This window comes from Semicossyphus pulcher, unplaced genomic scaffold (genome assembly GCF_022749685.1).
Source record: "Semicossyphus pulcher isolate SPU_LCO1_2020_fin unplaced genomic scaffold, fSemPul1.0.p SCAF_5, whole genome shotgun sequence".
In the NCBI taxonomy this organism is placed as follows: Eukaryota; Metazoa; Chordata; class Actinopteri; order Labriformes; family Labridae; genus Semicossyphus; species Semicossyphus pulcher.
Window position 1 is genome coordinate 18850130 of NW_027211726.1, and position 16398 is coordinate 18866527.

Genomic DNA, 16398 nt, shown 5'->3' on the forward strand with positions numbered 1-16398 from the left:
GAGCCGTATTTGTCAACACAGCTGTCAATCATCCTTTTTACAGCATCAAATAACTCATTCAAAATAAACTTGTCAGAAAAATGAACACTTGGACGTAAATCAGCATGATAAGAACTAACTATAATGACAGAAACCATGTTTGAGAAAAAATTATTTGACGTGCATTTTGATTTTATAGTTTGACTCATGTCCCATCTGTTAACATGGAGGAGGCGGGCTTTATGACCTTAACCTATAGCCAGTCAGCAGGGGGCGATAGAGAGGTTTTGGATTCACTTTTAGAAAGCTGTAATGTCGTCCATCTTTTGATACAGTCTATGGCTGTGTTTGAAATGCTGTACTACACACTGCGTACTGTATACTGCATACTGCGTTCGGCGGTAGTCTGTAGTACGGAGAAGCTTTTCAAATTAATTTTGCAGTATGCTACACCAGGCGGGAATAAACAATAACCGCTGCTTCTTTAGCTAAAGCACCACCTTCTGCTGGAATGCTGCTGCTGTCTGTCATTTCAACTGCCGCTGTGACGTTCCAGCGCTTTGCATTGTGGGAGACAGAAAGCGAGCGAGCGACCGGTCTGATGCATACTGGAGATTTTCTCCGAATCATTATGACATCCGGGTGTTTTTGGCATAGTGCGCATTTTGCTTTTGTTTGCATACTACATACTACATTTTGGCCAAATCAGTACGTACTGCTAGTATAGTATGGCATTTCGAACACAGCATGTGATTACAACCTTATTGCCAGTCCTTGCTAGCACACCCAACAGAGCCCAACATCTTAATGTTAAATTCTCTAACATTTAGCAACAAATCTTTCAGCTTTGATTATGTTCCAGACATGAAATATGAGTTTTAGTTTGTGCATTTGTAGCAACATTGACAGTCAAACCACTAAAGCAGGAACGCTTAATTTTATAGCCTGACTTATTTCCATTTTACACCTTCGCAGTAACATTAAAGCTAGGTATGGCACCTTGAGACGTTTCACTTGAAGTTGTGCGAGTGTAGTCGTGGGTTACGGTTTACTGACCATACTCTCTTATTGGCAGATACCAAACACTCAAAACTCATGAGGTCCTTTAAGTTCCCACAGCTGATTTATCCTGTGTCAGAACCTTTTATACAATCCGCTGAAGAAACGATGCATTCAAATACAAACAGTGAATGTAACACACTCCCCCGTCTATAAGAAAACCGACACGGCTGAGGGGTTTGTGGGCAGCGTTCAAGGTCCTGGAAGGAGGAATGTGGTTGCACGAGTGTGTGTTTTGCACGATTTGGTGCTTATATGTGTCTGTGTATGTGCATATAAATGTGTATGCAGCCACATATGGAAGTGCTTGTCTCCTACATTGTTGTTGTTCCAGGCAGGCGGCTACAACGGACTGAGCAGACCTTAGGATGTGTGTGTGTGTGTGTGTGGATGATTTCTAAAGGCAAAATTCAATGCAAATAGAGAATAACCACAGTGAGGGCACCCAGAGGACTCTGAACAAAATGTACCTACTTGTTTACTTTGTATTTTTTCTGCTGATAGGACTTTGAAGAAGTGTCATTGTGTTTTTGTGCAGCTGGACATTTGGAAGAGTGATTGCTGTGAGGTAGCAGCTTGTAGCTATAGACCCTTTTCACACACATACTACACACACAGACTCGCAGTTCAGCTCAGTCTGAGGTTTTGGTGTCATAATCTCTCCTCATCTTTTCCCTGCAGACACGTAATCGACCAACGCTTCTAACTTTCTCGGCGTTCGGCGAGTTCATCACCATCGAAAGGGCGCAGCTTTCTCTCCTGATCGCCGTGACGGTCAAATCTTTCGAAAAACTCTTAATATTAGAGAAAAATAATAGTGAGAAGGTATTTCAAGAGAGTCACAGATGATTGCAATTTTCCCCTATGACCACCGTATAATAAGGTACATGAACCCCTCCTTCATCTCTCCCTTCTCTCTCTCTCTTTTGCGAAAACGGCCATCATCCAAAATAATATTTGCCGTCTGACGAGCGCTCGAGATGAGTAGAGTTACGGTTTCCCTTCTTTCTCCTTTTTTTTCGCTCACATTATGTCGAACTTGACTCTCTGACATGTGCGCCCCACCCTTCCCCCCTCGGAGTTTTTTTATACGTGTGTAAAACAACAGTCGGTCTTGAACGCTCGCCTGGGTGGTCTCGCTCGTACTCCGAGATCTCTTCGACTCTCCAGGGATTTTCATTTTTTGAGAGGGTAGCGGTTCACTGCCACACTTTGCCTGCAGCTCGTAGCCCTGCTTCACTTGAGATAGTTCGGTTTGATGTGTGTTAACCCCTTGTTTGACTTGTTTGTGCCTATTTCCACATTACATACTTTCAGTTTAAACATGCGCACCTTACATTTTTTTACCTCACACATTTAAACAAACATAAAAACCCGAACATAATTTGTCTAGACACAAAAAAATACATGACAGTTTTTAATTTTTTTCAGTGAAATTCATCAGGATTTCAAATCAAATCACTTTTCTTGTTGTTGCAGCTGATTCATACTTTTAATTTCACAATCATTGTCACAGCTTATGGCTTGACAGCTGATTTAAAGTGAAATATGCTGTCGGTTCTCTACTTGGCTTCAGTATGGCCTGCTGTTCTCTAACTCTCCAGCAGGGAGCACTCTTGGCACATATACGTTAACCCTCACTCAACACCTCGCCAACCAAACGTGTCAGATTTTTATAAGAAGTATACATCAGATTAGATTAAATTAAGGTCCCATTAAATCACTCTCACACAAGTCTACCTTTAAAGTCTTGTTTAAAGGGCAGTGCTGTCTTTGTCTTTTAAAGGTGCTGAGCAGAAAATATTGCTTTGTATGTTTGTTTGAGCGTTGCTGAGGTGCTTTTGTTTATTTGAGTCGAAACCAAAAGGATTCAACCCAAAGCAACGATGCTTAGCGGGCCTGTTAATCCGTCTGTCCGGCCCTCATTAAAACAAAATGAAACACCATCGCCATCCAAGAGACAAACACAGACCTCTGAGCCACACACACTCACACACACACAGAGCGGCGCGCACAGGCCTTTTTTCTGAGTGACACAAATCCCAGCTCAGATGACGCGTTGAAAAGTGAGTCGATGCCGCAGCCGTGATTTTATGTAAGACTCTCTCTCTCTTTCTCTCTCTGACTGCGTTTTTGACAGTTTGGAAAGTTTGAAGTCATGGGCTTTAATCAGGGCCCTGCGGCCGGGCTCGGAGCACGGCGTGGCGTGGCATGATGGCTCAGTTTTAAAGATGTGGGTCTGGGTCTGAGCCAAGCCTGGGTGGCACTGCTATAAAGAGGGGGTGATGAGAGCGAAGAGCGGGAACGAGATGCGGGGGACTTAAAGAGAGAAAAAGATGCAGCCAGAGCACACTGCAGAGTTGACCCCGGACCTCCAAAGGCCTGAACGGGCTGCATTAATGAGAGCTGATTATGTGTGGGCATGCATGTGCGCATACAGTATGGGGTAGCACACACACAAGAGATGGATTAATCTGAATCAACCTGCAGGTTTTAGCCTCTCTAGTTTTATGTGAAGGGGGCGAATACTTTCACCCCTACTGTGGCAATCATCACTTAATGAACCGTGGTGTATTTTAAACAATATTTTCTATTCAAACACATTGAAAGGGAAAAAAAGAGGCTCAAGGATTATCACTGCCATTTTCACTTTGTCTTCTACATAAATTCATGAGGAAGAAGGTATTTTACAAGCAATAACTCAACTTCGCAGGAGAAGTTTTAACTGTAAACTTGCGCCGTACTGTTGCACTTTTCTAAACAGTCTGCCTTGACCATGTACAGATCAGTGAGATAGGTTCTTCAGAGGGTTGGGCCGCCCTCTCACCTCTCAGCAAAAGATCTGTTCGACTTCACCGCGCGGCCGGCTCCAACCCATCAATTTGCTGTCCAAACTGGACTAACGTAGGTCCCTAAATTGTTAGCAGGGTCCCTCTGTGTTCTGAAAGACTGTTTTACTGCGAGTCCGGCTGAGCGGTAACAAAAAAAGCTGGTGCCTTAGGTTGCCCAGGCTGTTCACAGAAACACTTGTGAGTGGGTGTACGGCTCGCAAAGAGCATTAAGAATAAGAGCGAGAGAACTTTTTTCCAAGTGAGAGTTTACCCTTTTCTTTTCACACAATCATCTTATCTTATTAGATGCTTTTGGGCAGACGTATCTTTTTAAATACATTCACGTCTGGCGCCAGAAATATCGTCTTATGTGGCGAGGCATCTTTCCTGTAGGCCTATCGCATCACATGTTATTTATCTAACAATCGCTGCATTTTATTTGTGAGCTATATAATTTTTTCAGACGCATTAAATCATCGCGGTTATATAAATCTTTTTTTGCTACTTAGATAACAAGGATTATGTTACTGGAGGCGGGCCGGATAAAGTGAGAAAATTCCCCCGATGCCTCGGGTCGATTGTGATATATGCAGAGGTGAAGTGGTCGAGTGTGAGTATGTTGTGTCTTTTTAACAAAATGAGATGTTCTCGGTAAAGTTAATGTAAAGTGTGTGTGTGTGTGTGTGTGTGTCGTGCCAGGGCCACATTAGAGGAGTCTTTCAAGTCATGTCGGCCTCCTCCTACTCCTCTGCATAGTGCTTGTGTTGTGGTCTGCTCAGCAGCCAACCTCCCAGAACCCCTGCGAACTCTGTCTCTGTCTGTGTGTGTGTGTGTGTGTGTGTGTGCGTGTGCTCATATGCATGTGCATATAATGTTGTAGGGTTATTCCCAGTGCGTGGGATCCCCCCGAAATCCTGCTGGATTTCTCTTTTGTGTCCCTCCCCCTGCTTCCGCCGCCTCTTCTCTCTCATATCAGTGTCTCTCTCTCTCTTTGTGATTAACACAATAGAAATCTGTAGAAATTATGAGCACTGTCAACTTTGATTGTGTGTGACTCAGTTTAGTAGTCACCTCCATACTGCTATGATAAGTCTGCAGCTATAATGCAGTCGATGACAAATGTGGGGCCTGGTCTCATCCTTCCCTCCGCACACACACACACATGCAACTCTTTGATAACTATGCCAATCGCTTCAAGCATGCGCTAACACATTTCACCACCACCAGCTCACTAGCACTTACTGTGAATTGGGTTCACAATAAAAGGTTAGCTAACGCTTTGATCCTTCCCAAACGGAACACATGCTAGCACATTACTTCTGTGACACACCACACCATTGTGCTTTATGCGTGAGCTGTAGGGGGGCAGAAGACAGTGTGTACATCTTTTATTCGCTTTAAGTATCTTTGAAACTCTCCTCTCTGCGTGCTCGATAGTAGCTGCCTACTGTGAAATAATACAACGTGTTTAAGCTAATGAAAATCTCAGCGGTCTATCAGCCTTCATTAAGACTATGTTTTTCTTATTCCACAAACAGATCAGCCCGTTACTCTCACCTGAACTATTTCACTCCACTCAAAGTCCATAAAAGCTGTAATAATGCTAATGCTGGCTAACAAGAGCCTCTTGCACAGAAAAAACAGTGTTTATTAGCCTCCATAGCTAGCTGCATTGTGATAGCCAACTTCCTTTTTGTCTGTGAAGGTTCAGAGTTATCAGAGAAAATACATGATTAGATATTAATATGTTTGTCTTTCACATGGCAGGATAACATATCTGTTGTATGATTAATACAGGCTGCAAGGTGGTGCACTGTTGCCTCACAGCTAGAAGGTTCCTAATTCGAGTCCCGGTTCGGACGTAGTGGGCCTGTCTGTGTGGAGTTTGCATGTTCTCCCCAGGTGCTCCGGCTTCCTCCCACAGTCCAAAGACATGCTCGTTAGGTTCATTGGTGACTCTGAATTACCCTTAGGTGTGAATGTGCGTGTGAAAGGTCTCTATGTGTCAGCCCTGTGATTGACTGGTGAGAGTCCAGGGTGTAACCCCGCCTCTCGCCCAATGACAGCTGGGATAGGCTCCAGCCCCGCTGCAACCCTGAACAAGATAATCGATATAGATAATGGATGGATGTTTAATAGAATGAGCTGTATGTGTTGTACGAATGTAAATCTTTATTTTGTGTTTTTATCAGTCTTCTACAGCTGGTCGAGCCTCAGGACCCAACACCACCTCCTAAATGACAAATTGAGACCCAAATTTTTACTACTCAGATTTATATAATAAAAAATGGTGGCAACCAAAATGGCAGCGCATAAGAGGAAAATATTCCCTTTACGATTCAATCAGTTAACAGCCTTTTCTCAACAACATAAATGCAACATCTGTACAGCTCAAGTTTCAAGAATGTAACTGTAGCTGGGATATTACCCAATCAGTGGATACATGAATAAACTACACATGAAAACTGAGGCAGATGTTTGCTGTGACTGAATGTAACAACAAATGTAAGAAGTATATTGACAAAAAAAACCTAATCGCTGATATTATGGCGGCTGAGGCTCAGAGGTAGCTCCACTAATAGGAACATCTGTGATTTGAACTCCACATCCTCCAGTCTGAATGTCAACAGTTTGAGAGAGAGCGTGTGTGAACGACTTGGAAAAGATCCTGATGGGCAGGTTGGCACCTTGCATGGCAGTCTCTGCCATCTGTCTCAGAGTGTGTGTGAATGTGGCATGCAGTGTAAAGCGGTTTACTTACTTCATCTGTTGAATCAGGTGAGTATAACGTACAATTGAGAAAGTATTAGCACCGGTAAAGTGTATTTGGTGTATCCTAAATATAGTTGATAACACTGAATTATTGTCTGACAGCAGTATTAGCCACTTTCTAACACTTGAAGAGCCTGACAGAGAATATAAACAGCTGTGTTCGGATGTTGTCACTTCCTTTCTTGTTTGCAGAGTGTAATATATTTTACTTCCAAGCAATTTCACAGGTTCAAACGTGTGTGTACATGCGTCTGTTTGTGTATACGTGCGCGCGCATATGCATTACCAAACACCTTTACACGTTTTGCGTGCGTGCGTGTGTGTACTTGTGCGCTGCCGATTGTGTGTCTACATACCTGCTGGGCTGTGCTGAATTGACTGGGCCCGGTCAGCATGAGTAAGCAGCCAGGGGAAGATTGAGGCAGCCAGATGCGGCGGCTCCGGGCTACCGAGGATATCATTACTCCGGGCGTGTAGCCGGCCAAAACAGGAGCCCCCAACCGGAGTTTCATCAAGGTGGACCCCCGTCTGCGGGGAAGGGGGAGGATACCAGTTAACCTGTTGTCCTGCAGTGAGGAGCGGTATTAAGCGGCAGGTGGAAAGAGAAAGCATCCCGTGACTAGAATGAGGTGGAAAGTGTGCAGATACTTACAGGGGGAGCAGGCAGAGGTACTCACACTGTGACAGATTGTCTCTTTTGATTTCTCTTTCCTGCTACTTGTGTAACTCGACAGGAGACCCTGTAGAGCCTCTGTGTGTTTGAATGTACACTTTACATAAAGTTTTACAGTATCACGAGTCTGACTTTTCCACTATCATTTACAGCGATATAGCTTTTGCTTTACTTTGAGCACACACTCAGAAAATTTCCATTCAAAGGAAATATCCGGGATATTTTTGGTGCAGCACTTTGACAGAACAAGTTGATGCATGGCCGCTGGCAGCGACATCAGCAGTATCTTCATACGGGAATTGGACCGTCTCTGCTCGGTGAGGTAACCCATAGGCCATGAATCATGCTGCCTTGCTCTAGAGTTCTGCGGTCCCGGGGGTTGACAGTTTGACCGCTCCTCAATGTGGTCTCTCTCCTCTCTCCTCTTGCTCCTCCCATCCCCATCGCCACACATTCTAACCACCGGACCAGTCACGTAAGGTCAGGAAAATAGAGTTGAATAGAAGAGAATAGAATAGAAAATGTTTGTAATTTATCTTCCTTGTGCTGGTTAGTAAGTCCAAACTTTGCTGTTTCACATCCTGAACTCTTTGCAGATTAATGACCGCACTTTCTGGTGGGCAAGGGTGACTGATGGGGAAAAAAGAAACAGCAGTATCAGAGATAAATTAAGCATGGAGGGAAAGACAAAGGGGCTTAAAGGAGAGTATTTCCGTCTGTTTCTTTTGCAGCTTGTCTGTTTTGGCAGCTCAGACACGGAGCTAGTCTGGCAGCCTGCCTGTCTGATTCTGTCTCTCCTCCGTGCTGGTGGGTCACTGGTGTTTGGATCACTACAGCTGTCTGTTAACCACCGACTTGGACTGAGCCTCACCGCCGGGTGTTTGATATAGCTAAGTCATTTATTATATACACACAGTATGAAAATTCAGTCATATATCAAAAGAGTTCAACTTGGATGTAAAAGAAAACACAGACAGGATGAGGGAAGGATTAAACAAAAGCCCTCGATAACAAAAGAAATAAGGCCAGAAATAATAGATAAATATAAAGTAATGATAATAAAATCACACTTGTATTTGTGCCTTGAAAAAAAAAGCAGCCATGAGTTAATCAAAAGCTTAGGCCGGTGATAAATAGACGGTTCATCCAGTGCAAGAGCGACCCTCAAGCAAGTGGTTTTAACAGTGCCCCAGGCCACACTCCAGCTGAGTTAAACACACCCCAACATGTGTGTGCGTGAGACACGAACCGTCTGAGGGTGTGATGTAGTCACTTCCTCCCTCTGGACTGAGCGACTCTTGTCAGCTTGACCCCGCGCCAGTTAACCCCTCGCCACCCCTGGCACTGCGGGCGAGGGCCCCGGGTGTGTGTACTTGAGACAGAGAGAAAGACAGATTGTGTGTGTGTGTAGCGTGTGTGTTGGCAGACCACAGGTGTCTGGTCACGGTGTCAGGGTGTTAAGAGGTCTTTTGAGAACCCGCCCCCCCCTTCTTCCCCTCCAACTCTTAGCATCTGTTTTCAGGGGGAGGGAGCTACACGAAAGAGGAGGAGAGGTTGGCGAGGGTTACCAACACATACCCTGGAGGGTGTGGGGGCTCGTTCGGGGGGGCAGTAGCTGACAAGCAGGTGCCTATGTTGACAGTAACCCTTCATACTTGAACCCCACCTCCTCCCGAAAAAACACACGCTGCACACACTTCAATAAATCCTGCGGAGTCGAGCGTAATTGCTGATCCTGATTGGAGGGAATGCAGAGGGAATCCCCTTTTACACACATCATTGGATCTTTTTGCGAGGGGTCAAAGGTGAGAGAAAAAGGAGAGCGCAAAGAAGTCTGACATTTCCTGCTGTCTGTGTGTGCACAGTGTAGTATGTCCACACATGTGGACCATGTGAACAGCTCCAATAGGAAATGAGAAGGGGCATGCTCCCTGGTATAGTTCTTTACCCAAGACAGTGTTTACTTAAAGGGCCAGTTCACCGATTTTCAACCTCAGTCCTATCATGCTTTTATGGGGAGCTAATGCCATTATGGTAGAAAAAAAGGCTTTTTCACTCTGTGCCTTTGGAGGACGCTTTACGCATCTCTAATGGGCCCTGGAATACCTCCGCTAGACTATGTAAAACGTGTCATCTGGTGTCATCACGATGTCATCACGATGTCATGTCTTGTTCAAAATCGTCAGGTTTGAAACGTAGACTGAAGATCTTTTAGACGATCTGAGCTGTTGCCTGCAGCGAAAACGGTAGTACTTCACTCCAGCGTCTCTCGCTGGGCCGTTCCTTTTAGAGGGAGGGGCGCAATGCACGCTGGGAGTTGTAGGAATGTAGAATGGGCGAGCTGTTTGTACAACTTTCTCCACAGCTATGGCGCCAATTTCAAATATTATTGCTTCTATCGATTACAGAGAACACCAGCTTTGACTGACAGCGGCTTTTTCCAGGGGGGATTTACTCCTTTAAAATATATGTACAACTGTATTGGAAACTCTGCAGCACACAGGCTTGTGTTTTATAAAACGAAGTGCATACAAGTGCGTGTGTTTGCAAATGAAACCCATTTGGACCAAATGTCAGTTAGTCAGGTGTACCGGTGCAAGTCTGGGAATGATTATTTTGCTAAGAAGGGGGGAGGCAGCACACAGCGGGAGGTCGAGGAAAATTGGAACAGCTGTTGATTAACATGAGTGCTCTCTCTCTCTCTCTATTTCTCTTTCCCTCTTTTTTTTTTTTGGCTCTTTCAGTAGAGGAGGAAGAAGAGGATGAGGAGATGATGGTGGCGAAACCAGGCCCCGAGTCGGAGCTGCAGGATGACGATGAGAACAGAGAAACCAAAGAAGGTAAAAAGGATCGATGAATGGTGAAAGTGTTAAAATCTATTATCATGAAGAAACCTAATTCATGTTGCAGTTGTACCCTTTGTTCTCCACACACAAAACTTCCCTTTCTCCCTATCCTCCCTTCTCCTTCTTCTCTCGACTTCTCACACGTTGTTGTCAAAGTGTCACGAAACACGGCCTCTTGTGTGCGACACCCTCTTCCAGTCCGTGGGTGTATCAGATGGAAGGGTTGGGGTAGGTTATGGTGGAGGTTAAGGCGGGTCCAGCGTATCAGCTCCATGGCATGTGAGGGTCAGGCCTGATTAAAAACCTGTCACTTGACCCCCTGACCACACTTCAAAGCGGAGGCGAGCGGAGAAGTGTGTGTGTGCATGCGAATGTGGAAGTTTCATGTCGTAAAATATGGATTGAAAACTCAACAGATGGATTGACATGCTCATATTCAGCTGCACACGCACACGCAATCCTGACTGTAAGAGTGTAGCTGAAACACACACACAGGCAGATGTGTGCACACACGCATCATAAACACACAGTCATCCGTCTCCTCTCCATCCCGGCCTATTAGAAGGTCTGGCCTTTGATCTCTGCCACTCGATTCACTGGCTCTTTTCTGACAACTCGTAACAAATACAAAGGGATGGGGGGGATCAAAGTCAAGAGGCAGGGTAAAGGTCGATATGTGTGTGTCTGTGCGTGCTTGTGTGTGTAAAATTGCGTGTGTGCTCGGGGACAGTGACTTCAAAACCCGGACGGCGTGCTGTGCAGCCATTAGGTTCAAAGGGAGGCGGGCCGCTCAGAGGGCTTTGTTTTCCTCTTGTTTATGAACTTCTTACTGTAGTTTTTATTAAAAGGTGCATTAGGGAGCGTTTGTAGTTTATTATGTCCTGCATGTGATTCTGGTTTTGATACAGATAAAGTGAATGTTAATCATGCACTCTTCATTTTTTTACTTTTGTCTGTAATTAAAAGTCGAATGTCCCCTGAATACAACAAGAAGACATTCCCCTGATCCCCCTTGTGCAGTAATATGAGAAAGAAATCATGGTTTGTAGCAGTTTGTAGATTTTAAATGTTATAATTAAACCACGGATATCTTGTAATTGCATTTAAAGTCCCCCTCCAGTGAAAATCCAGTGTTTAACCTTGTAAACATCTCCATGTGGTGTTTTTCATGCGCTACAAGACATATCAGGGACAACATCAGCAGCCTACTGCAGTGTACCAAGGACAGGCTGAACAACACGTTTTCAGACAGGCAGGTTTGAGACGTCACAAACCTAAGGATCCCGTTAATGGACGGGGTGACGCTATGCATATCGTTATGTGTAACCTATGGCAACCACATCAGCAATGAGCGAGCCAGCTGTAACCGTCATTGTGATTTTTGCAAACTCACTACTGACTACTAACATTAACGTTACTACTACTAATTACTACAAACTTAAGGACATATTGTTTGATTAAAGAGATTTACCATACAAAGCTTTATGTCACCCTGAACCTAACTTGTTTTACCGTCCTCTGTGTCACAATCTCAGATGTCACCAACAGCGTAGTAGGACACTTTATGTTTCTTTTTTTCTCATACTTTATTAGACATTGTTTGATATATTTTGAGGTGTAACTGTTCTTTAGTTCTCATTCTGCCTTTGCTCTTGTTTGTTTTGTCTGTAGTGTCGTGTAAGCCTATGTGGGCTGGGCACATTTTTGTGCCCGACACGATGGAATAAACCAAATAACTAACTACATTTCAAGCTAGCCAAGTTTCAACAAGTTGCCACTAAACGATGGAAGAGACGTGTTTTGTTTTCGGCTGTAATTTTACAAAAGGAGAAATATAGTACATAGTGGGCGGGGACGATGCAGATTGGGGAATTTTTAATGAGGGAGAAGGAGGAGATGCCTTGGGAGGATTTTAGGTAATTAAACGTATTTAGCAGAAAAAACATATCAGACACAATTTATTATTATAAACAGAGCATTTTCTATGTCTTAAAACATGGCTGGAGCTGGTTGTTAAACTGACAATCTCAAAGATTTCAGTTTTGTTCTCTTTGGTGTCCCACCGTCATGACGACATATGGTAATTGCAAGAGGACACTTCCCGATTTAACCAGACATCTACGGTTGGCTCCGGTTGTCACACTTTCCTTTTTAGACTGTTTGCCTTCATCTGAGCGCTGAATTTGTTTCTTCTTCTTTGGATTTTCACTTCTTTTTGAAGTTGTATCTGTAGTCATCCATCTTTTCTTTGTTTGTTCAGAAATAGTAGATTACTGTTTACTCACAGCACTTGCAGAGACCGGAAAAGCAGCCGCTTAGCTCCTCCTACCCTCTCTGGCAGACCAACCACTGCTGGGTGATGGAAGACACGTCACTAACTGCAAATGCAAAGGCTTTCATCAGTGGGCCATAGGCTCGATTGTGTTACCTCATTCGGCGATAGATAGTGACTTAACAGACATTTATTTACATGAAAATCTTTGAGATTTTCACTTTAATAAAAGAAATTAAGACTTTTCTGCAGGAGAGAAAATGCAAAAAAACTGAAAAGTGATGTTTTAACAAGTAAAATTATGTAAAATCAAATTAAAAACTTTATTATTTGCTAATTTGCATAATTAATAGAGATAGGGGGTCTTTGCATAGCAGTGAAAGAAGTTAAAGAGTAAGAGAGAGAAGGATGGTATTTTAAATGTTTGTAAAGGGTGACTGTTTGTGGTTTTATTGATTATAAGAAACTTTTCCAGTAATCTTCGTTAATTGATAAATCATCTTATCTCAACTGGCAAGTTTATTTATAGAGCACAATAACATTTCCAAGCAAAAGGGCCCAAATTCCTCAGCTCCAGCTTCTCAGTTTGGAGGATTTCCTGATTTTATTTGTCTTATAATTCTAATAAATGAAACAGAAGAAAGTATGATGAGCTTTATTTACTGTTTTCTAGTGTCCTGTGGATGATCTGTGCTGGCGTCTTTACGTTCATGTCCCTTCCACCAGGCTCATTCCCGGTGCTGCGCGAGCTGACGGAGGAGGAGAGGCAGCAGATCCTGCACTCCTCTGACTTTCAGAGCTTTTTCGACTGCAGCATCCGGGTGATGGAGAGAGCTCTGGCGGAAGACAGCAACATCTTCTTCGACTACAGCGGCCGAGACCTGGAGGACAAAGAGGGGTGAGCAGAGCGGAGTGAGGGAGGAATAAAGTCTGTGTTTGGATGTGAGAGCACATGTGAGTGTTTACTAGCATGCCTCAAACTAAGAAATGTACTGACTCATGCCCACTGTGTCACTCTAGGGGCTTCTTTGTTCTTCAAAATACATGTCTTCCTGTTGATGTCACGCGCTCTGGGGTTTATAACTCCTGTGAAGCAAACCTCATTTCTTAACCTCCTGTGACCCTGCGTCGGAATAAAGGAACAATACTTTTTTGGTTTGCTTCACCTTGTACTTCACTCTGTTGACGCATCGTCCTCATTTAAAGACACTTCTTTCTGCTAACTATTGGTCGCAAAAAAGCACACTAGTCTAAGAACAAGATGGCAGCCATTCTCTAAATCAATTTACAGCCCTTCCCGAGACAAAAGTTGACAAGGTACAAAACATTTTTTTTATGTCAAATAAAGTTTTTAGTTTGATATGGCCACAGTGAAAATTTTGCTATAAAACAAACTGCAACTCTTCTCACTGTAAAATACTCTTTTGAGGACATTAGGACTTTATTATTGTTCATGAAAGTGTATAAACTTAACAGCTTGGGAGATTTTAAATCATTCACTCACCAGAGAATAAATAGTTCCTGCATGTGTTACTGATGAGTCTGCATTGTTTTTAATGTTTTGGGGACTTAATTTTGTCATATTTGTTATTCTGTATGAGGACATCATTTGTTTCCAAAAAGGATCATTCTTTATTTTTCTACTTATCAGGTCATACTAATATCAGATAGCAAGGAGAAAGTAACAGTGCCAAGCTGACAAAAGCTTGGGTCTGAGGCAGTGTTAATTTCGTTTCCATGACGAAGACGAGGCGTCGTTGAGCTAAAAATAGATCGTTCATAATAAAAACTCTAAAAAGAAAATGTTAGTGGTGGACTTTCGGACATTCAAAATCTATGATATTTCAAAGCCTTAAGCCCCAGTTACAGATAACAGGTGTCACGAAGCGGGTTGTGAACTTTCTCTGTGTCACCCAGGCTTTATGCTCCAGGCTCTGCGCACGCTCACAGAAAAAGGGGCGTTATCTGACGTTTCTTCTGCACAAAAAGGAGCGATCGTCGGCTGTCTGCTTCAGTCAGACTGTTTAAATGAGAAGCGATGAGACCGTATCGTAGTGTCCATAGATGCTGTGTCCTCAGCGTTCTTTTACTGTACGGACCTGCTGAAATGTAAAGTGTTGATTTCACATGAAGTAAAATAGAGAAGAGGGGAAACATTGTGACTAAAAGTAATGACTAAAATGTGATGCCTTTTATTGACTAAAACTGGACTAAAATGTTTCGAGTTGCTTTGGAGTAAAACTAGACTAAAATTATGAAGGGTAAAAATGAATAAAATGTGACTAAAACTCATCATTTTCGTCCAAAGACTAAATCTAAAATAAAGTTGAACACTGGTCTGAGGAGGTAAAGATAATTGTCGTATTATCTGAAGGGTTGCCTCCAACAGGAGGTTATCAGAGTGTTGGTTTAAGAGTTATAAGTGCAAAGCTGTTCGAGTCGTCTGCTCTGCTATTACAGAAGAATGCTGCTTTCACCAGCTCACTTCAACTCTGACCACTGCAGCCACAGAGGAGCATCAAGCCTGTGTTAAATAGAGATTATGTCTAAAACAGGAAAAGGCTCAACATCAGTCCACTTCTTTTCCTTGGACGGGCTATTTTTAGAGTTGTACCAACATAACCTACATTTCACTACTCTGCTTCACTTTTCATTCTCACATAATATTGCAAACAGGGTTGCACTCATTGTCTGTTGAGATTAACACTGGAACAGGAGTCTACCTACAATGTCTGGAAACTGTGGCGAGACAGCTTTGTGAAGTGGACAACGATCTGCTTAAGATCTCGTTTGACCACAGGCAACATGTAGGCTGAAAATACTGACTCACCAGGCTGAGCGGCCTGTCAGACAGCTCTCTCACCGAATTCCTCCAATATGATTCAACATGCTGAATCAGCTGATGGCCGCTGTTGAAGGCTGACTGGCAAACACATCCCCTAAACATAGATGGCCAAATGTTGACCTAATGTGTCTTCATACTTTTCCTCCTATTTGTTCGACACAGGAAGTTGTAAAACATTTGTTATGAGGGTGTACTTTGTTCCTCACTGACTACTTTAACTTAATCTCACTATAGTAAAGTATTTTGTCTTATGATATTTGATACTTAGTGTGGCTACAGCACTTTCTGAATACCTAAGCTACCTGTTTTCTTCTTGACAGGGACCTATTTAAGTTGTCTCGTACCTGTCATTTAGTTGGAGCAAATCTGTTGTCTTAAAGGGCCAGTTCACCGATTTTCAACCTCAGTCCTATCATGCTATTAATAGGGAGCTAATGCCATTGTGGTAGAAACATTTTTTCCGCTCTGTGCCTTCGGAGGACGCTATCCGCTTCTCCAATGGGCCCTGGAAAACCTCCGCCAGACTACGTAAAACGCGTCATTTGGCGGAGGCCAGGAAGCTTGCTAAACTACACTTCCTCAATCTAGGACGCCCGCCTCCGATGTCATGTCTTATTCAAAATCGTCAGGTTTGAAATGTGGACTGCAGATCTGAAGATTTTTTAGACGATCCACCGGTATATTCTTGTCGTATTTCGGATTCTGTACCGCTCTGAGCCGTTGCCTGCAGTGAAAGCGGTAGTATTTCACTCCAGCGTCTCTCGCTGGGCTGTTCCTTTCAGAGGGAGGGGTGCAATGCATGCTGGGTGTTGTAGGAATGTATTTATTTTTTCATTGGCCAGTTGCTCTTTTAAGTTCTGATCACAAAGTACTCACTGACTTGATCCCTACTGTCGCCTTGCAGAGACTTAGGTAGCGGCTCCAGCCTCTCCTTCAGCAGACTCTTCTACGATGAGCACTGGTCCAAACATCGCGTGATCACCTGTCTCGACTGGTCCCCTCAGGTGAGGCCTGCAGCCCTGTGGACGTCACTTTAAATTCAAACAATGCATGAAGACGTTTTTCATCTTCGTCTCCCTCTTCCTCCTGCTTCTTTCCTCCCTTTCTATCTCTCTCTCTCT

General features: G+C 43.6%; 1 protein-coding gene across 6 annotated transcripts in view; it reads left to right on the forward strand.

Annotated features, from left to right (window-relative positions):
* The window catches only part of LOC138608471 (cytoplasmic dynein 1 intermediate chain 1), a 94482-nt gene that overhangs the window by 49234 nt on the left and 28850 nt on the right, over positions 1–16398 (forward strand). For all 6 annotated transcript variants that reach the window (XM_069681060.1, XM_069681062.1, XM_069681064.1 and 3 more), the window contains exons 9-11: positions 10059–10154; positions 13159–13330; positions 16182–16281. In XM_069681060.1, the coding sequence (XP_069537161.1) occupies positions 10059–10154; positions 13159–13330; positions 16182–16281 (368 nt within the window). The remainder of the gene's footprint in view (positions 1–10058; positions 10155–13158; positions 13331–16181; positions 16282–16398) is intronic.